The sequence below is a fragment of the Sardina pilchardus genome, chromosome 6 (assembly GCF_963854185.1).
Source record: "Sardina pilchardus chromosome 6, fSarPil1.1, whole genome shotgun sequence".
Taxonomy (NCBI): Eukaryota; Metazoa; Chordata; class Actinopteri; order Clupeiformes; family Clupeidae; genus Sardina; species Sardina pilchardus.
The window spans coordinates 9,964,542-9,986,187 of NC_084999.1; the positions used below are offsets into that span (position 1 = coordinate 9,964,542).

The 21,646-nt window shown below is 47.6% G+C and overlaps 1 protein-coding gene across 1 annotated transcript in view; it reads left to right on the plus strand.

Annotated features, from left to right (window-relative positions):
* Nucleotides 1-10,242, plus strand: part of rspo2 (R-spondin 2) — a 62,154-nt gene extending 51,912 nt beyond the window's left edge. The window contains exon 6 of the mRNA XM_062537665.1: nucleotides 8,545-10,242. Within this exon, the coding sequence (XP_062393649.1) occupies nucleotides 8,545-8,672 (128 nt within the window). The 3' untranslated portion in view covers nucleotides 8,673-10,242. The remainder of the gene's footprint in view (nucleotides 1-8,544) is intronic.
* Nucleotides 10,243-21,646: the final 11,404 nt, after the last annotated feature.

The window sequence follows — 21,646 nt, forward strand, 5'->3', positions numbered from 1 at the left end:
GTGTACAAATATCTGCGCGAGAGTTTTTGCAAGGGGAGGCTATTTTTGTGGTGATAAAAAATAAAAACGCCCGGGCTCACTCGCCGTTCCACGAAGCGCAGCATTAAATACGAAAGTAAGTCGGTTTTCGCCGTAGTCTCGCTTGGAGAAAGTAAAAAAAAAAAAAAGCCCTCGTGTCAAAAATGTGTTAAACCACATTTGCAAGCCATTTGTCTTTTCATCAGACCGCATATTATGCTTGTTATGAACAATCAGCAATAAATCATGAACTCATTTTCCAGCACATACATCTCGGTGACCTCGTCAGCTGTGCATGGCGGGGCAAGGACATGACTAATTGGAGCACTGAATGCAGGAAACAGTCCCCTGCTCGCAATTCTCGGCATATCATTCCACTTTTATATTTCGGCGCCGAGCAGATGTGGAAGTCCATCTGAGGAAGATGAAAGGCCCCCGTTTGAGATGTGACTTGGAGATTGCAGCGTCTAAAACGGAACCAGAGTTCTCCCCCAAGTTCTCCCCGGCTGACGTTTAAGGGTAATTGACATCTGCCGTAAGGAGCGCAGCGCAGGATGATGAATTTGTAGGATTCCAGGATGCCCTTGATCTTTTCAAATTGAGCTCTCCTCTTTTGGCCTTTCACCCGGTCCTCCTGTTCTGTTACAGGAAGGTATGGAGTGAGATTACCCTCCCTCCCCAATACACACACACACACACACACACACACACACACACATAAACACAATCACTCACACAGCATCATATAGATACAGGAGACAGATCCATACACACACGACCAAACAAACGTCCCTCTCCCAGTGACATCAGAAATAGCTCTGGGTTGGGGCCCCCTCTTTGATAAAGCTGGCAGCTTTTTATTTGCTTCGTCAGAAATGAAACATAACATTTAGCCAGTAATTAAACTCAACTAGAGCTAATTACCCCTCATTTGCACAGGGACAGAGCAGGAGAGAAACAGAGAGAGAGGGGGAGAGAGAGAGAGAGAGAGAGAGAGAGAGAGAGAGAGAGAGAGAGAGGGATCTGTGTACTTATACACAGATGTGCTGCGAGTGAGTCAGGCTGGAGAAGAGATAGGAGACCGCAGATTCAACGTCTTTTTTCTTCTTCTTCTTCTTCTTCTTCTCCTCTCCCCCTCTCTTTTACTCTTTCGGCATCTCCCCCAGGGGGTTTGTGGTTGCAGGCATATCATGCAGCACATTGCCTTGGCCTCATGAAGAGGCCACAGTGACACCATAATCGCGCGTGTATGTGTGTGCGTGTGTGTGTGTGTGTGTGTCTGTCTGTGTGTCCGCATGCGTGCATGCTTGCCTGTGTGCGTTCCCTCAGAACAAACTACAGGGCCAAAACAACTTAGGCCGACAAGCCACTGCTGTCAGAGGCAAGGGTGTGGACCAGTGAACTAGACTGTAGTAGAGAGAGAATAACACACAGCTGACCACTACGAACAGAGACCTACGCGGAGAGGGACGGAACCAAGACGACAAGAGACAGAGAGGGGAAGAGCAGAAGACTGGAAGCGGAGAGCTCAAACTTTATGGTCTCCGGCAGCCAGTGGGAAATCCAGAGGGTTTTAGCTCGTTCTCACTCTCGGCCAGACCCGTGTCACGGGGGAGCCCTGGAGGACATCTGCGGAAGACGTACGGCCTCGGCCCGAGATGGATGCTCCCGGTGATAAATAGCAACAGTCGCCTCGCCTCCGCGGCCGCTTCAGTCCATCAGCATCACCCACCGATATCCAATCCCTCCCCCCCCCCACCCTCCCCCACCACCCCAAATAACACACATACACACACTGTCATGTGTCGCGGAGGCATCCAAGCTTCTATCCTTGGGAGAGAAAAAAAAACAGAATAATGCCAAAGTGGAAAAAAAGCGACACCGGACGGATTAATCAGGCCTTCGTCGGGGGCGCGCCTTTGTGTTTTTTCTAGAGCTAAAAACACGCTAATCTTCCGGGCCGCGTCGGGTTTTCGGTTCTATTTAACGTCAGCGGTCGAGGAGCTTCAAAGGCCCGGCCCCGGTGGACCAACCTGGCCCGCCTAATCTCCGCCGTTTTCCATAGACGAGAAAATAATGAGTCTCCTAATCCCAACATTAGCTTTTTTTAAATCGGAATGCATATGTTTTAAATCATCCTTCGCTAAGCAGCTCGGTGATTGTAAGCAGAGCAATAGGGCACGGGGTGGAGGGAGGGAGGGAGGGAGGGAGGGAGGGAGGAAGGGATGAAGAGGAGGGAGGGAAAGATGGAGAGAGTGGGAGAAGAGAGGAGGAGAGGAGCGGAGCGGAGGGAAAGGTACGATCCAGAGAAATCTTGTTAGGCTAAGTGACGCTGTGCAGAAGAGCGCCTTGTCGGCCAGTTGACAAGATGGACTTCTCCTCATAAAGAATTGTCTTAACTGGGCGAGAGAGAGGAGCCTTTTTTTTCTTCCTCTGCTGTTCTTTCTTCTTTCTCAGCGCAGACTCTTCCGTTTCTTGGTCTTACTTTGATGTTCTCTCTCTCTCTCTCTCTCTCTATCTCTCTCTCTCTCACACACACACACACACACACACACTTAGGCAAATACGCTCATTACAATGACAGCGCTTTGGAAATGCAGCCCATATCTCTTCATCCTTGTCCTCCTCCTCCACCTCCTCCTCCTCCTCCTTGCACAACCAACATTAACTGAGTGACTCAGGCTGAGTCATAGATATTAGGTGAAGATGCACTTCCAATAAAAAGCGACTCTCTAAAATTGACAGACTTCGCAGAATCACACACAAACCCCCCCACCCCCCTCCCCACATACAGTACACACACACACACACACACACACACACACAGAAACGGTCCTCTACTACATTGTTGTTTCGTGCACACACATATGAACACATAAACTCTTCCACGTTGATAAGTGTGTGTGTGTGCATCTTTGTTTGTGTGTGCGTGCATGCATCTGTGTGTCTGTGTGTGTGTGTGTGTGTGTGTGTGTGTAAAGGAGAGAGAGAGAGTGGAGCTGGCTGCTGCGTCAGTGCGCTCTCCTTGGCGGCATTATAAATGTATGTGTGAGGAGGGGCCTTAATGGCAGCTAATCCAATTCCTGCCACTGAAATCAAATCTCTCTGGCGCCAGCGCTCCTCTCCTTTGCTCACAAATAATGCGCTTTTTGCTTTTGCTTTTGAGTGTGTCTAAGAGTGTGTGTATGTGTGTGACTCTCTCTCTCTCTCTGTCTCTCTCTCTCTCTCTCTCTCTCTCTCTCTCTCTCTCTCTCTCTCTCTCTCGGTCTCTCTCTGTCTCTGTATATGTGTGTGTGTTTATGAAGATGATGTGATGGATTAGCCAAAACAAATGCTCTTCTTAAGAGCAGCTGCTAGCAAAAGGCTTTGCCGACGTTCCCGAGTCGCCCCCCTGATGCTCTGAGATCGCCATTCGATTTTCTTTCCCTCTTTTTTTCACGGAAGGAGACAGTGATTAATACTAATCGCCGGCCGTGTGAAAGATGAGAATGCGTTTGGCTGAGGGGAGTTTTGGCGATGAAGCCATTTGCTTTCCGTCTCTCTCTCTTCTTTCTCTCTCTCTCTCTCTCTCTCTCTCTCTCTCTCTCTCTGGTCCTCCCATTATGTCTTTCCTGAGGTCAGCCATCGATTAGCCGGTACCGCAGGCCCGGCATGATCAGATTAGAGCCTCCGATTCCTGAGTGAGTCGAGTCGGACTGCAGGGATGAAGTCACTTGGGCTGCACCCCATAACCCCCCCCCCCCCCCCCCCCCCAAACAGCCAGCTTATTTCTCCTATTCATTAGGTCATGCCCTCGCCGATCACGAACCTTCTCCACACACACACACACACACACACACAGACACACATGCGCACACACACACGCACACACACAGGGTTTCAGCTCTAGTCTGTAACTGTCAAGTCACAACCCAACACCCGGGTGGGTGGGACGGGCTTGTGTGTGTGTCCCTGGAGGAGGGATGCTGGATGCTGAGGAGGAAGAGGAGATGCTATCAGGAGGCCCTTCAGTGCGCTGCTGCTGCTGCTGCTGCTACTGCTGCTGTTGTGGCGCGTCAAATCAAATCAGCCAGCTCGTCAAACACTCAGCCCAGAGAACACCCCTCCAGGGGGTGCTTCAGACCCCCCCCCCCCCTTCCCGACCTCCGCACCACAGGTGCACTGGGGCCCAAGGGCCTGAGTCTTCATTTCATTTGAAGTCATTAGAAATAAACAAAACAGCAACACAAAACAACAAAACACACACACACACACACACACACACACACACACACACACACACACACACACACACACACACACACATACATATACACAAGCAAAATAGTAGGGGAGGATTTTTTTTTGTGTGTGTGTGTATACCTGATTAAGCTGCCATTTTGGCTGCTCTCTATGGCAAGCCAAGCCTAAAAAAAACCATATTGTCATGACACGAGGCAAGATTTAGCACTGGTCTCGGGGAAAAATATACTATTATTCTCTGTCCTGCTTGAACATATTAATCTTGGGGCCGTGAATTCCCTCCCCTGTGGTGTTCTCCAAATGCAAAGATTGGATTAGTAACACACTCGCTATTCTCTCACACTCGCATAATGACTTTTAAAGCCATTCATCTCCTTGGGATACGCTCGAAGAAAAACAAGAGAAAGAAGGTAGATGGCACCGAGAAAGTTGAGTTGGAGAGCATAAGGAAAACACCATAAAATTCCTTTAATGAGATAGAAAAACTGAAAACTTGCATAAAAAAAAGAGGGGGGGGGGGGGCGGCATCTTGAGAGAGGCACTGTTTCTTTTCACGCCGAGAGACTAGAGTTTAACTAGGCATGTGGCATAAACAGGTATGGAGAAGGGGGCCGAGGGGCGAGGAGAGGGGGAAGAAAAGAGAGAGAGAGAAAGTGATGGATCACAATGAAAGTGTGGTGGAATGCACGGTCAGCGGAGGTCAGAGAGGAACCGCCGCCCCAGTGCATGGTGGGATGTTAAATCTCGCGCTGCCAGGTGCGTTGGCAGCTGATAAGATCGTATGTGGCAGAGGAACGCTTCGAGGAGCATTTCTCAGAGCCAGTCAGATGATGAAGATGTACAGAAAGAGAGAGCGAGAGAGAGAGAGAGAGAGAGAGTGGCGCTCACACCCAGACAATGTACTTTCTGTACGTCTCCTCCGTAAATCACGTACTTACAGAGATCTATTGCGCTCGTGCCAAACGCGGTGTAATTCAGCAAAAATAGCCAGATGGAGATCTGGACAAAGACACGCTAGCTTCCACACATGCACATGCGAACACACTTTTCCTCCTTCACACCGCGCCTGTTGCCAAGTGAACATTTAGACATTTTTCACCCTGTGGCCATGTGAGGGAAAGCAGTCTCACTTCTGTAGCCAAAGACGGCCTGCACATTTGCTTACAAACATGCCATATTGCGGTGACTGTGACATTGGTGTTTTTTAAACATGTATTACAACACATATAGGCCAGACAAGACACACACAAACACAAGTCTGCACACACACAAACACACACACACATCTTTGCTGCTTCTAATTAGCTGATATGCTGTGTCTCTCTGTCTTTGTTTGTTTGTTTTGCCCTGAAAACCATTTCAACATTAACATTTTTGGCACATGTGCTATTTTTATCGAACTTCAGAGGAAAAGCCATGTCAGTGAAATCACAGTGAATTACACAGTCATGTCAAAGCTGATGGAACCGATGAGGAAAATGAGGCATTCCATGAGATAAAAAGTTCCTCTTCCATTTTGCCAGCGTGCGGTAACTCAAACTTTGCCGCAAACAACAAGCTGAAGACAAAGAGAATAATTTATGCCCTCGTTTGCGGCTCTGTATCAGAAGTTGCACAATTATCTGGTACTGTCCTATCTGTGCGTGCCATGCCAAATTTGATTTACTGCGGGCTCTCACAACCAAGCAGATCATTAAGCAAAAAACAACATTGTGTTCACAAGCTTCATTCTTCTAGATGGCAAGCAATCAAACTCTCAGAGAGTCCAACTTATTCAACATATGCCCCTGCGCATTGAATCCCATGCAAGCTAGGCAGCCAGGGGTATCACTTTGACTTGCAGTCTGAGGCTTTGGGCAGCTCAGGAAACGGCTTTCACTTGGTTTTGGTTGCCCTCTAGCTGTCGGATTTAAGTACTTAGGTAAAAATATAATCTGTATGTTTACTGGCACAGACTCCGTTGGCCAGGGCGCTATCGCCTGCGATTCATTTGAGCTTGTGCACTTCATAACAGCATTTATCCAATGCTTAAACAGATTAGCCCATCGGGATAGTGCATGGTGGTATCTTTGAGATCAGAAAACAAGCGGCATAATTAGGAAATTCTTTGCTGCTTCATTGTCAATTACCATTATGGCTATTTGTGCTTGAAAATAACTTGATGTAGCAATATCATTTAAGTGTAACATGTATTAGGTTATTTTTGAAACACATTTTGTATAACTGCAAAATCTGGAATGAGCCAGAACACATTTGTTCACACTGCCAACGTGTTGCCATAAATAGAGGTCTTTTATAAGAAGACAGAATATTGTTCTAATGGGTTGAAAGGAGGCAGGGATGTGGGACTTTTGCCTGGTATAGCTGGCTTTGTAGTGCAGAGCGCCAAGCTTTATAGCCGTCATGCGTAATCCATCTTGAGTTGATTGCATTGAAGGCCTTGTTTATGAAGTGCATAGCAACACTGTTTCGAATGAACATGAGCCCCTTTTAAACGGCAATTAGAGAGGGGAAGTGCAGGCGGTCTAGATGGAGGAAAACGCCGCTGCCGTGTTCAATGCAGTCATAACCTCACGGTGGCTCGGCGGCGAAATCGAAAGTGACATTTACCAAGAAGAGTTCGGTGACTTTCCCTCTCCGTCGTTTTGGAAATTGCCCTCCTAAGCTATGAGAAGCCGTCGGAGGGGGGGGGGGGGGAGGTGACTAATTGTGCCTGGTGTGCAACGGAGTCTTGGACCGGCCGCAGAGCCCACCAAAGAACGGAGCCAACGTGCGAACGCAACAAAAACGTTTTTTTTTTTTTTTTTTTTGCTACTCCGCTGTGGCATGTCAAATTGTTTGGACCATAAGATTTTTTTTTTTTTTTTTTTTAATGTCCAGGTCTAGAAATAGCAGCGATTGGACTAATTGCAGGAAATTGTGCTTGGAGCGGCCATGTGAAACTGTTAATTTTTTTCCCCCGTCGCTACCTTAAAAGTGCAAAGAAAGTCAGAAAAAAAAAACACACACACACATACACACACACACACACACACACACACACACACACACACACACACACACACACACACACACACACACACACAGACACACACACACACACACACGCACACACGCACACACACATACACACATACACACACACACACACACACATCTACAGGACCTATTTTTCATGATTGTTTCCATTTGAGAAAATCATTTTTTAAGAGGAATTTACAGTGTGGTGCTGAGAGCAGCACTTAAGCTCCCGGGTACGCCAGAGCCACGAGTTAGGGGCCAATTTTAGATAAAGTCTCCACACATTACGAAAAAACCCCACCTCACTTTCCCATGCTAAATGACCTGAACAAGTGCAATAATAAGACTTTGAGCCAGGCCCCACAAAGGCTTAATGTGGGGAGATCGTTTTCGGGACGCTCGTTTTTTCCCCCCTCTGGCATTTTCCCCCACAAACCTTCTCCGTGGTAATCATAGCGCGGGCCCTTGTTTCTTGGTGTGCCAGCACAGGGTCCAGATAGCATCTCCTCGTCCAAGCCTGACTCGCTCTCCCTCCCTCACCCTTCAGGTTTGCGTGCAATTTAGGTGATACAAGAGACACGCAAACTTGTGTGCAAACACACACGCACGCACACACGCACGCACACACGCACACACACACACACACACACACACACACACACACACACACACACACACACACACACAGTTTATACAGATCTTTGTTCTGGCGTTGTTGCTGATTCTTTGACCTTTCGTCTGAACTTGTCTGCACTGGGCGTCCCAGTTCGCTGCCAACCTGGACATTGTACACCAAGCTTTCCCAGGGTGCTTTGCACAGCTCTCTTACACCTGGGCTATATTAACCTCCGAGTGAAAGGACAGCCTTGGAAATACTGTTATGCAATTTCCTCTCTCTCAACAACGTGTGTGTGTGTCTGTGTATCTGTGTGTGTGTATGTGTGTGAGCCTGTGTGTGAGCCTGTGTGTGTGAGCCTTTGTGTATGTGTGTGTGTGTGTGTGCGTGCGTGCGTGCGTGCGTGCGTGCGTGCGTGCGTGCGTGTGTGTGTGTATCTATGTGAGCCTTACGTGCTTTTGCAGTAAGTTAATACATGAAATGGGGGTGAAAAAAGGGTTCATTCTGGCAGGGGAACCTGCCAAAGTTAATATACCGGAGTGAGTGCCAACTCTGAATAATACAGCATTAATAGACTATTTCAAAAGTTTCATGTCTTCCTCTCTCTCTCTCTTTCTCTTCACCCACACACACACACACACATGCAGGTGGTTCGGTGAAGCATCGAGGCAGCAAAGAACCAAAGAAGAAGAACAACAACAAGCAGAGGCTTCGCTTCCGGGCTCAGAACCAGCACAGCGACCACCTGGCTTCACTGCGGGCCAGTAGCCCATGAGGACTGAGACCAGCCTGCCACCCCCAAAACTCAAAGCTGCTATCTGCTGCTCCTCACACACACACACACACACACACACACACACGCACACACACACACACACACACACACACATGTATGCGCACACACACACATACATACACACGCGCACACACACACACTTTCATACACAGAAACCCCAACCCCCCACCAAACACAACCTCACTGTCATTCACACACTTAGTTTCCTTTTCTCTCTCTCTCTCTCTCTCTCTCACACACACACACACACACACACACACACACACACACACACACACACACATGCTCACATGTATACCTACACATAGGTACTCCACACATGCTCACACATCTCTCTCTCTCTCTTTCTCTGTCCATCTCTCTCTCTTTCTCTTTTTCCTCTCTCTGTCCCTGCTGCTGCTTGTCCATGTGCCAGTGACACATCCCCTTGACCTTTCACCTCCCCCCACTGTGACATCACAGAACTCCGCAGCAGTTCTTCCCTTTCTGCTCACATCTCATTGGTGTCTGAGGTGGACGTGCGGAGGGAGAAAAAAGACTGAGGTGTGTTTTAAAGAAAACTACAAAAGAAAAGATGTTCTAATAATATTCTAAAACAAAAAAAGGAAAGCACGAGGACTGGATGGACATGAGTCGCGGTTGAATGTTGGCCGGTTTGGACACGGACGAAGGAAGCAAAGGCAAATGATCCAGACAGTGAAAGAGAGAGAGAGAGAAAGAGAGAACAAGAGGGAGAAGGAGGAGGGAAAGAATGATGATGAAGATCTTCGACATCTTCTTGAACAACAAAAAAAATGGGAGAACTGTTGAAAGGATTGACTGAATGACCTGAAACAATAAAAACAGAGACTTGTGTATATTTATGTCAAATGGAACCTTTGTTTTTCCTGATGGAGACGGCGAGTGTTAGAAAACTGCCTTTTTCTCGGTTGATTATGTACATTTTTGAGAGTAATGGTAACTATTGTACCATGCATAGTTGCAAAGTATTTTATTCTCAGCACAAAATGTTTACGTCAAGACCGCTTTATGCTTTAAAACTGTATATTATGGATAAAGAAATTTAGTTCGACTAGCATGGCCACACACACCTGTACAGTACATAGTGGGTGAGTTTGTCTAAGAATAAAAAAAACCTATTACTGTATTTTCAGTATTGACTCCTTCAAGGTTCTATGTGTTAGAAAAACTTACTACCCAGCTACCGATAAGAAAAAAAAGATGCAAAAACATAGCCAACACATACAGTAGCTATTGCATTTATTATATGGTATATATTTGATTTATTTATTGATTCTATTTTGTACTTTTTTTGTGTTTGGTGACAATTCATTTTTGTCTCTGTTACTGTTACACTCTGTGCTGAAATATTCTTTGAAGACCTTATAACAATACAATTATCTTCAAAAAAGTGCAAACTTTTGGTTGTGTCTTGGTATCTACTGTTTGGGAGAAAATCTGTTGTATCTTTAAGTCAACATTCATTGAGATTAATGTCAGTTTAGTCAGCCGTATAGTGCTTTAGAGTCAATATCAATGCCACAGTGGATCCAGTATATTCAGTAGTCTTGAAATGAATATGTGTAAATGTTCTATTAAAAACGAATTCAATTTCAAGTTACATTGATTCTACTTTCCAGTGTATATTTCCAAGTTCATCAGAGTAAACCAGCACCTGTGCTCATATTGATAGATCATCAACAGTAGGAGTTTGCGAACAACAATGCAAAACAATATTCCATCATTCTTTTGGTCTTTTAGGAAGTGGGAAATATATTACATAATTATGTTTGCAATATTACAACACCACATTACTGTGTAGACAGATCCACTGCTGTGACGTGGCTCACTGTCATTCGGACGTAAGCACGTCTGTCTGAGCACAAGATGAAAGCCAGTGTGCATGTCATCTCTGGTCTTCACAGAGGAACTGGGCATCACTTTCCATGACTAAACCCTCACTGCTAAGATGGTCAGCCCTTGCTGTGGACTGATGGCCTCTACACACATGCATACACACATAAACACACACACACACAAACACACACACACACACACACACACACACACACACACACACACACACACACACACACACACACACACACACACACACACACACACATTAACACCAGGCTATTCATTGAGACCCTTTGTGTGTAACACAGCATCGCTATTCATTTTCATGGTCAACATAAAATGAAATATATACACACACACACTCACACACACATACACGCGTACGTACACTCATATTCCCCGTTGGCAAAAAAAAACGTCTGCTGGCTTGCCAGCGAGGGTTTAACGCGAGTCACGGCCAATTAACCCCGAGATGCTTACTGTATAATCACTGCTCTTTTAAAAAATCGGATGGCCTGATCTGCCAGATAGCTTATGGATGCACGGTAGCAAATGAATCAACTGGTGTCCTATATATCATTCTCCGAGACGCCCGACCACAAGCTTCCTGGTCCTGCTAATCCAGTGAAAGTCAGACCGAATCTTTCCAGAAGGGGCCTGAACTGAAGTTATGGGTGTGAGAATGTGGAGACAGGGCTCTCGTCATGTGGGTATTAAGCTTTCAGACCTGGTGTCAGGTGGATAGTAAAGACAGGTATGGAGAAAGGGGAGCATCCTCTGGTGGGCCTGGGCCGGTCATGGGCACTTGAAGATGGGGAAACGATGATTTACTGTCATGGAATATGTCGTTATGGTGTACCCACTCACTTTTAAAAAATGATCTGGTCTGCTTAGAGGGGGGAAAAAAGCGGACATGATATATTTCTCCTGCGTCTTTGCACATCTTGGAAGCACGTCCAGGCGATGGCAATAAAGTCTGTACGCAGCAAACGCAAATGTAAACTTACTTACTGAAGGCGTGTAAAATCCATCTGCTGTTGGTTAGGAGTTAATGAACTATTTGCAGATGTCATCTCCCTGGGCCAGACTGTCACCGACCATACCAGACTGAGGATTAACTATTAAAGAGGAACTACCTTGAAGTGGATTCATTAAAAAGGAGACCACCAACACCACTAGCACACTACGACTGCAGCAGAGAGGGAAATGGCTCATGGCAGTGGAGGACTACTCTCGCACTCGGGCCCATCTGCCATCTCTCGACTCTGAGATGAAGCTCCGTCGTGTACCTTCTCTCTCTCTCTGTGCCTTTTTTTGCATCCATTTCAGGTCTGAGATTCGTTCGCGTCGGCCCAGGCTGGTTCTCTGTTCGCCGTCTGTCTTCTTCCTCTGTGTAGCTCTGTGTGGACTCTGATTGGCGGTCAGAACGTCAGAGGAGAAATCAGAAGGTGGTGTTCCTGTTCCTGTTTGCCTGCTGCGATTTCCCCCAGACCTGTTTCCATCACCAAAACCACTTCTGTAAATGCTTATAAGTTATAAAGGACTCCATCGTGGAAGTTTGTTTTTTTTCTTCCTTTTCTTGAGTGTGTACATTAGTGTGTGTCTGTGTGTGAATGTGTGTGTTTATGTGTACAGTATGTGTGTGTGTGTGTGTGTGTGTGTGTGTGTGTGCGTGTGTACTTGTGTCATATGTGTAGGCCACGGTCTGCCGGCTGAGGTTGAAGCTTCCTTTTTAATCTGATGAGTGCGTTTTCATTAGCTTGATTCAGTCCTATTATTAAGACGCGCATCAAAGACAGAGCCGATGAAACCACAGACAGGAAGTGTGCGGCGGAGAAGCGGGCCGAACAGACGGAGAGACGCACTGCTTTCATTGGCTCTCTATACCCTCTGATCAACCATTGAAGCACTCAGCACTGTACTCCGCTGCCTGAATGACACATTCGTTCCGAAAAGGCAGATGGCGGAGTTATGGAAGTCATGACATCGTTGAGGTTAATAACTTATCCCCGGCGACAATAAACGTTGAAATAATTTGCTGTTTTCAATAACTGCATAATTGGGACATTGGGTTGCCCTCCCGAAAGCTAGGGGGGGGATGTGTAGTCATTAGCACTGAATACCGCTGAATGTGAATTCTGGCACCGATCCCTCTTTTGAAATGGAGTAGATATGCACGGTGCACACCGTACTCTCGGGGCTAGGGGCCAAAAGAGGCTATTGTGCTCAGCACATTTACCATATGTCAGCCATCAAGATCCAGCGTAGGCCTACAGTACGCAAGGTTACCGGGAGGTGACACAAGCGCATGTCTGTCCTGAAAGTCGGGCAACATTTCTCTAGTAATTGCTAATCGTATCCGGAGACCATTTCCCCTCCTTTTTTTTTTTCGTGCAGATTGGCTTCATTAGGCGAAAGTTGCTAAGTAACACGTTTATAACTCATACAAATAAAAACGTTGGTAAATGCTAATCGTGTGTGACCGTTTTTTTTCCTCTCTTCCTCTCTCTCTCAGCTTGTAGGGAAGACAAAGTCGATGGGAAATTGAAATGGACAGAGCATGGTAATGACACCACCACCAGTGTGCAAGTTCAGTTCAGCTTGAGCACGGCTAAACCAAGGCAGGGATTTGATGCATTTGTGAAAAATAAACACGAGGACCCCCCTACTGTGCACCAGTTCCTTCTGAGATCCCATCCTACCTGGCACACACAGAGAGTCTGTAGGCCTACAGGACTGCGCAATATTGAACCAATCTTGCGCAGCTGTTGCGTATGGTGATTTCAGTTAAAAGATGTGCCAAGATGCGGAGAGAAGAAATTATATTTACGAGCCAGTTCCTCTTATTTTTGTCTCTCCAGTTACATTATGGCAGGTGTAATGTCAAAAAAACACAGGGAAAGTATTTTCGGGTAAGCTGGTGCGAGGTTTCAAAAAACCTCTCAAAGATCTCCTTTCAAACGTTCCTCGTCTTTTTTTTCTTTCCCTACTTTCTTCCACAGTCATCTTTATTTCTCCTTATTCCCTTTTCTCTTTCATTGCTCTTTCCCTTTCCTTCTTTCTCTTTAACATCAAATTATTTTTAATGCATTTTCATCTTACCCATTTCCCCTTCCCCCCTCCCACCACCCCCCCCCCCCCCCCCCCCTTCTCACCCCATCCATCCATGGCAGTGACTGCCTTCCACAGGCACCGGCTGACCACCACCACTGCCACCAGACCAGCCGGCCAGGGATCTGTTTCGTGTCAGCGGGCCTCCGCTTCCCCCAGAGCTCCCCAGAGGGCCTGAGGTCTCGTAATCACGACAGAGGTCAGATCCAGACTAAACCGCAAGATCACCGCCACCCACCCATCCATCCACCCCAGGCCCAAGCCCAAGCCCAAGCCCAAGCCCAGAGCCCAGGCCGGGGCAGAACCAGACGGAGAGAGGAGAGCGGGCCCAGAGAGTCCAGAATGGAGTCCAGGGGAGATCTCCTCACACATGGTCCTTGTAAGTCTGTGCTGAACTGTATCGTTAAAACACATTAGCCATTCCTCACGGAGCCCTGAGGTCCCTTTATGGCAGGACAGTGTACTGTTGACACGGCGATTGGCTGACAATTTGGAGGCAGCTGGTGGGGATGTAATGAAAAAAAAAAAAATCCACTATGATTAGGTTGTTCCAATCCCTCTCCTTTGGCAACAGTCCTCCATTTATTGAATTTTTATATGAGTCTAGTAGCCACATTACCAAAGGTTTCAAGGGAGAATTAATCAAAAACAGACCTTATTAAAACACGTACGGAGCGCTCATATTGAAAGCAATATGACCAGCGAGGGCCCAAAAGGGGTGATTTCTGTTCTGTGGCTGACACCGTGGCCCCTGGAGGCCGCGGAGACATTATTCTGCTGCGGGAGGAGAGGATTGGGGGCCGGAGCTTATGGGCCTTTCCAGGGGAGCGCTTGACTGCTACCATGAGCAGCGGCATGGGGCTCAGGCATAAAGGAGGTGAAGGGAGTGTAGATACGGTGGGGGGTAAGGGGGAGAGCCTCACGGTCCTGGAATGTTTTACCCCGCCGCTCCACACACACTCTCCGTACGCACCCCCCCAGCACCCCCCCCCCTCTCCTCCCTCCCTGCCCCCAACAAAACAGGCCTCTGTGGGGTGAGCCCTACCTCAGCCCTCTCCACCTCCCCTCCACTCCTCTCCTCTTGGAGGTGGTCTGCAGGAAGAGGGAAAAAAAGAGACTTCAGTCTCTCCACTATGGGAGAGGCAGAGGGGGGGGGGGCAGCACATTACATGCACAAACACAATAAACACCTTGTTTGCTTGTTTCCTCTCTCCAGCCAGGAGGGTGTCTGCGGGTAGATGTGGACCATCCACCCCTGTCTGGAGCCGCCCATGCAGCGGGGTGGCATGCTGCACTCTTTCTTTCTCTCTCTCTCTCTCTCTCTCTCTCTTGCTCTCGCTCTCTGGGACCACAGTTCTCTCGCTTCGCCAGCGCCATTGTGGCTCCAGCCCTGTCGCGGCTGCCGCCAGTTTCTGTCTGGCGTGCCATGCCATGCCGTGTGCTTGGGTGCACTTCCCCCTGAGCCGTCTCACCTTGGTGAAAGGTCTGAGGGCATTGACAGCACCCCCCCCCCCCCCCCACACACACACACACCCTCCTGCGTTTGCCACTCTGGCCGACGAAGAGGTCTCTCGTGGTCCGCCGCGCTAGTGGATTTCCTCTCCGCGCCGGTCAGGCACTTTGTGCTCCAATGCTCTTTTGACTACCAGAGGCACAATAAACAGGCTCTGCTTGGATGGTGTCATGCTATGTCCATGGCTGCTTGCTAGCGGCAGAATGAGCTGTGCTGCGCTAACTGTTAATACGAGGAGACATGGAGGCTCTGTGAGCATTAGCCAAGACATTTCACTACGTTGCTGATGCATATTATTGTTTCTCTAGTAAAAACTGCTAAAGAAATATTTAACAGACACATTTGACTAGAAAAATCTGTTGAGAATTTAGTGAAATTGGACTGCTACCAAATTCAGTTATGTCCTTTACAGTTACACTTCTACTACTGGGTGGTAGAAAGAACTAGCGACATAAAATCTCTCTTATTAAGAGACTTGGACTTTAGTAAGTGTGTGGCTTCTTTTTTTTTTTTTTCGTTCTTTTTTACATCTGACCAGGCCTTTATTTCAACATCAGGACTTTTTTTGATCTTCAGTGGGGTGTACATTCTGCATGTTGACTGTCTTTAAGCATTATCTTTTACAGTTCCCGCCGACTGTCTCACGGTTATCTGCAATCCCTCTCCTCTCATTAGAGTCTGCAAGGGCAATGACAGGCACTGTTGTCTGAGCAGTAGTGGGAACACTGAATGGACATAGCTCCCCATACCTGCTATCACTGGCCCCTTAAATTAGCGACCTCTGCTTTGCGCCAGTCTCTAATTCAAAATGTTTTACTGTGCGTTTACCTTGTGTTTACGTAATAAGTTTGTCTGTCCTTGGAACGTGTGTGTGTGTGTGTGCGTGTGTGTGTGTGTGTGTGTGGTGTGCTCATAGAGCATGTGAGTGTTAATGTGAGTGTCTGTGTGCGTAGGTGCACACACACACACACACACACACACACACACACACACACACACACACTCACATATAGCCATGTCTGTTAATACAATGGCTGTTCAAAAATATGAGCATGGACATCTGTATTTTCTGCACTGATGGCTTCTGGATGGGCCTCAAACGGACTCGGAGGGGTTGAGCAACAGAGATTGGACTGCGTGCGTGTGCTACGGTCGTGATTGAGGAGACAGACTAATATTTTCCCCACAGGCCCCCGCCGGGGTTTTTTTTTTTTTTTTTTAGTGCAACATTTATCAACCACTTACACTCGGGGAGTGAGAGAGGAAAAGAAATTAGCCTTTATATTAAACGTGTCTGGAGGTAAATAGCCATTAAGACGTCGGGTTGTGGGACGGAGACCATCTAGGTGGGGTGAACTCGCCGTCGGAGAGACCAAATCGCAGCTGGAGCACGGCTGTTTGTGCCTGCCTCCTCGCATGCGTGCACTTAACAGGCGTAGTAAAACATCCAGCGACGTTGGGGTGTCTGCTAATCAAACTAACAGGCAACCTAAGGCATCCTGTGGGCTTCTCTGCTTTTACCACCCTGCGACCGACGAAAAGCCCGCCGTGCGCTTTACTTCCAAGAAAAGGAAAAAAGAAAATACAGTAGCGTGAGGATTTACACAGTGGTCATATACTTAAGGCAAACCGGCAGCGGGAGCAAAGAGAAGCCTAATTACCAGTTAAGGGCATTGTGTGAGATAAAATGAACCACATGCTGGAAGTGGAGACGGTCAGACAGAGAGAGAGAGAGAGAGAGAGAGAGAGAGAGAGAGAAGGAGAGAGAGAGATGAAGAGGGGATCAGAGAGAGAGAGAGGGAGGGAAAGAGAGAATGAAGGAGAGAGGAGGAAGGAAGAGAGAAAAAGAAAGGAAGCGAGAGAGGTGGGTGCAAAGACAGACAGATTAACAGAGTGAGAGAAAGGGGAAATAAAGAGAGAGAAGGCCACCAGAGAGAGACAGAGTGAGTGAATGAGAGAGAGAGAGAGAGAGAGAACTCTTGTCTTCCTCTGCTATCTCTCTGTGTGGTTTGGCAGTGCCAGCGCTGGGACGGGGGCGTGCAGCAGGCATGCGTCTGGGCGCGAGGCATGGCAGCGTGCCGACACACCACCTCCACCACCACCACCACCGCCACCGCCACCACCCAACCACTTAAACAGGGCGGCCTGCTCCAGGGCCTTAGGATGGGCCGGCTGCTCGGCGAGGGCCTGCTGTCTGTGAGCACAGCTACAAGGCACCATGTCTCTGCAGGGGAGTTAAGCTCCAATCAAAACAGGATTATATAGACCACAGGTTCACAGAAAAAGGACTAGTGCCCACACACATGCACAAAACACACACAAGCACACACACACACACAAACACACACACACACACACACGCACACACACACGCACGCACATGCACACACACACACACGCACATGCACACACAAACACACACACACACACACACACACACACACACACACACACACACACGCACGCACATGCACACACAAACATAAACACACACCCACTCACAGGCACACACGTTCAGACCTAGTCTGCAGTAGGCTACACACTCAGACAATTAAACTTGTGCAGGTGGTCCGAGTAAAAAATAGGAACAAAATAAAATGAAGTTACTCTACTTGGTTCTCATCAGTTGTATCAGTTATTAACTTGAGGGGGATTTTCAGAGACATATGATCTGTATTATGGAACTGAATATTTTACTGTAGATGCAAGTGTCCACGCCAAGACAGCTAAAACTCACCAAACACCTTTAGTCGCTAAAATTATACAATCAAAGCACATTAAAACGCTTTCCAACCCAAAGCCCTGATGACTTCACACGTCCACAACACTCGGTATTCCAAAAGGCTATCATTAGGTTGTTTGTTCAAACCCCTTCTAGCTTGTAAAACCTTTGGGGGGTAAAATTCATACCCCGATCCCTCGAAGCTAAATATGTTTCTCTAAACAAGAGTTTTGGAGGGTTTTCAAACTGAGTAAGGTAAGGGTGAGTCACCATACTAGCCATTTGAAGGTAATGAAACTTCGGTCAGAGTTGCAGGGATGTGTCACTGTCTGTCTGTCTGTCGTTGGGTGTATTTGTTCACTAGAGGTTAGCCACAGCAGGGGCAATTACAAAGAGGTTTCCAACATAAAACATGCATGTCCACAAAATGCAGTTGGAGTCTTAACTGCCAGAAAATGCTTCTCCTGTCATGTTTTGAAGCCAATGACTCATGGATCTTGTGATCAGCCATTGAGTCTCTGCCTCTTCGAGCCCTCTGGAACTTACAAGGTGCAGTAGAGTTCCATCCCACGACACGGCCTCAATAAAAGTGAAAGAGGTAGGAACTAATAGTGACAACAGGGAGTATTAGGAACATTCAGGGCCCTTTTGTTTATCGCTGAAGTGCACAGAGGGGAATATAGAGGCATACGCGTTATGTGCAGGCCATGACTCATACAGAATACAACCTAAATGTGCCCCTTTCTCCTCCTTCTCGTTCCCTTTTTCTATTACACGCTGCTGAATAAAACAACACTGTGACACGACATGGGAACGCTGCCAAAGCATCTGTAACACAGGAAGAGAATTCAATGGGAGCCAGTTGTAATTAGTCTAATAAATGTTTTACCGTGGATGTATTGGAAACAAAGCAGCGCTTATTGTGGCAGGCATGGCTTTTATTGTGAGACCCGGCAAGCGGATGATGTCTTCTGCTCGAGTCAAAGGCCTTTCTCTTGGTGTGGCAATGAAATGATCTTAACAGGAGCCATCGCACTTGCGAAAAAATCTGCTACCGAGGAAGTGAAACATGGAACTGCTTACATTTTTATAATCTGAGGATGTCATAAAAATGTGTATGCATGGATTTTACATTAATTTAAGAGATTTTTTTACAACGACATAAACCGCTGATAAAATCGTTGAAATGAGTCAGTTAGGGACGACACTTGGGTAAAGTTAGCGCCAACACAAAGACCTGAAGCAACACGGACTCTCTCCTTTAATAACCATCTGAGGTGACTTGTCCTCCCGGTGCAGCAGCCTTGCATGTAGGCTTTAATGGAGGCTTGTGTTCTCTTTAATGTTGGTACAGTAAGGGCTAGGCTCATTACTGAACACTGGTGTTACGGCCTTAGCCTCTGGTTAGGGACCTACTCGTAGACCTCAGTGCCCTCCTCTAATGGGGCCAGACTTTGCCTTTTAACATTTCGTCGGCTGGAGACGCTAGATGTGGTTTCCCTGAGGGTGTTGGGGGGCAGAGAGCAGGTCACGCGTTCACTGGGCGTTTGGGTGTCGGCAGGGCAGGCCGACTGATTGCTGCCACATGAACTAGGCCCTTGGCTGTGACAGCGAGGGGAAAGGAAAGATGTGGCCTGACAAGAGGTGGTTTTCCATGCTTTTCAGACAACGGGAGGGAGGGAGTTGCCCAGTCTTGGGGTTTTGGGTCCTGGGACACTGCCTCGTCTCCTGGCCAGACCTACCTAAGCCTGGTTGCCAAAACAATGCTTGCCATCTGCTGGCGGAAGCCGTTTGGGGAGAACATAACAAGTTTGTCAGCCTAAATTGCCCGCCATGTGGACACATCGAGTCTCCTGCACTGCCGAGTTGGTCTGTAATTTGCCATGACTGTGTCCTGTGCTGGTTAATTAATGCTGACGACCAAACCAGAGGAGTCGGCAGGGGCCTGCGGAGTGGCGTTTCTCTCTCGCTCGCTCTCTCTCTCGTCTGCGTTCAGATGAAGCTGGCTATATTTAGCGCCTTTCGTGTGGCACCCTTGAGGTGGCTGGATGCAGGAGGGGGGTAAACTGTGAAGCATGGCCTGCTTGGTTACAGGCTGTCAGTGCTGTAAAAATTGTTTGTGAAGTGAAAACCCCCACACAGCACAAAGGAGATCACCCCAAAAGGGACTGCTCTGTTCAAACACGGGCTCGTAATAAGAGGCTCATGGAGACCGGAGTGCTTCACTCATCAAAGGTCTGGAGAATTCTGATCTTAAAATATGTACAGTAGGATGCAAAACCGCCTAGTTTCACTGATTAGCTGAATATTTCCCATTTCCCAAGGGAAAACAGGAGAGCTGTTTTCCCCTTTTTTCCCCTCATTTATTGGCTGGGTGAAGTATGTTTAGGTATTGTAAATTAATCCCAAACTAGCCCAAGGCTTTCCTGTAATATGCTAACAACTGTTCAACCTAGGGCTCACAAAGGACCTGCTTTGCCATAAAGTGCTTTGGGGGAGTTCATGCTCGGTGATGTGTTGATTAGGTCACCTGTGTTCAGTTCAGGAATTCAAATTAGCTTGCCTGGCGAATTAATCAAAATCATTTCTAAACACGCACATACAGCCTACAGACTTGCCTCTCTTAGACATCCGTGACTTTATGGATTCAGAGGGAAAACCAACCATGGAAACACTCTGCCTTGAAACCCAAGATCATTTAGTTAGCAGAGGGGAGTTTTCAACGGGGCGTTTTGTCTTCGTCTTCCTTCAAGCCTGTCTGTTTCCTCCGCGTTTCTATTTCGAACCCGCTCAACCGACATCCCTGCTGGATGGCCGGTTGGTGGGTGGTCAGAGCAAGAGAGCGACGCGCTCGCTGGAAACCGTATGTAGCCTATGTATTTTGTCCATCTTGCTTTACACCCAGCTTTCATAACGTAACGTGGCAAGTATTACATGGCGAGGGACTAATGATATATTTTCTCAGCTGGAATGTGGGAATGGTGCTGCGGACTCAGTTGAAGTGTCGGGTCTCCGTAAATTAGTGCGTGCCGCTAAGTGAAAAGTGAGCTGGTGGCCAGTGGCGTGTTGGCCCAACACCCGCGGGGAACACACTACCCACATGATTGGGGGGTGGGGGTGGGCTGAGGGGGGTTCTGGCGCTCTCTGCCAGGAAGACATTCTCAAAACCCAGACCTCACCCCCTGACAGCTCGGAAATATCCATTTTAATATGAGGGAAAAGTGGATTTGGCCAGACATTTTCATTTTCGGTGTGGAAATTCAGCGGTGGACCTAGCCGCTCTCTCTAAAGTGGAGTGACAGCCGTCAAACTCACCATGGCGGAGTGAATTTTGTAGGGGGGGGGGGGGGGGGGGGGGGGGGAACGCAAGGTGAAACGACTGCCTCGTGACACAAAAGGAAAAACGTTAGCCAAACCTGTTAGTATAAAAAAATGCTCCAGGCAATTTTTTTTTTTTTTTTAGCTTTTCTATTTTTCTCCCTGGAACATTTTCAGCTTTGCATTTGAAGACCTCTACCAAGCAACATTCTGTCTGATATGGACCACACTTCTAGGCTACTGACTGGATAATTCCTGACAAAATATCTTTTGATACATTCATCCACGCAGGGCTACTGTTTCCCCATCTGTGTGTGAGTGTGTGTTTGATCCCTGTTCCTGGGGGGGCAGGGGGCTGTTCACTCATGGAGGCCAGCTCACTCAAATTCCACTGCTTGCCCAAATTAAACACATGCCTCAGCATTCATG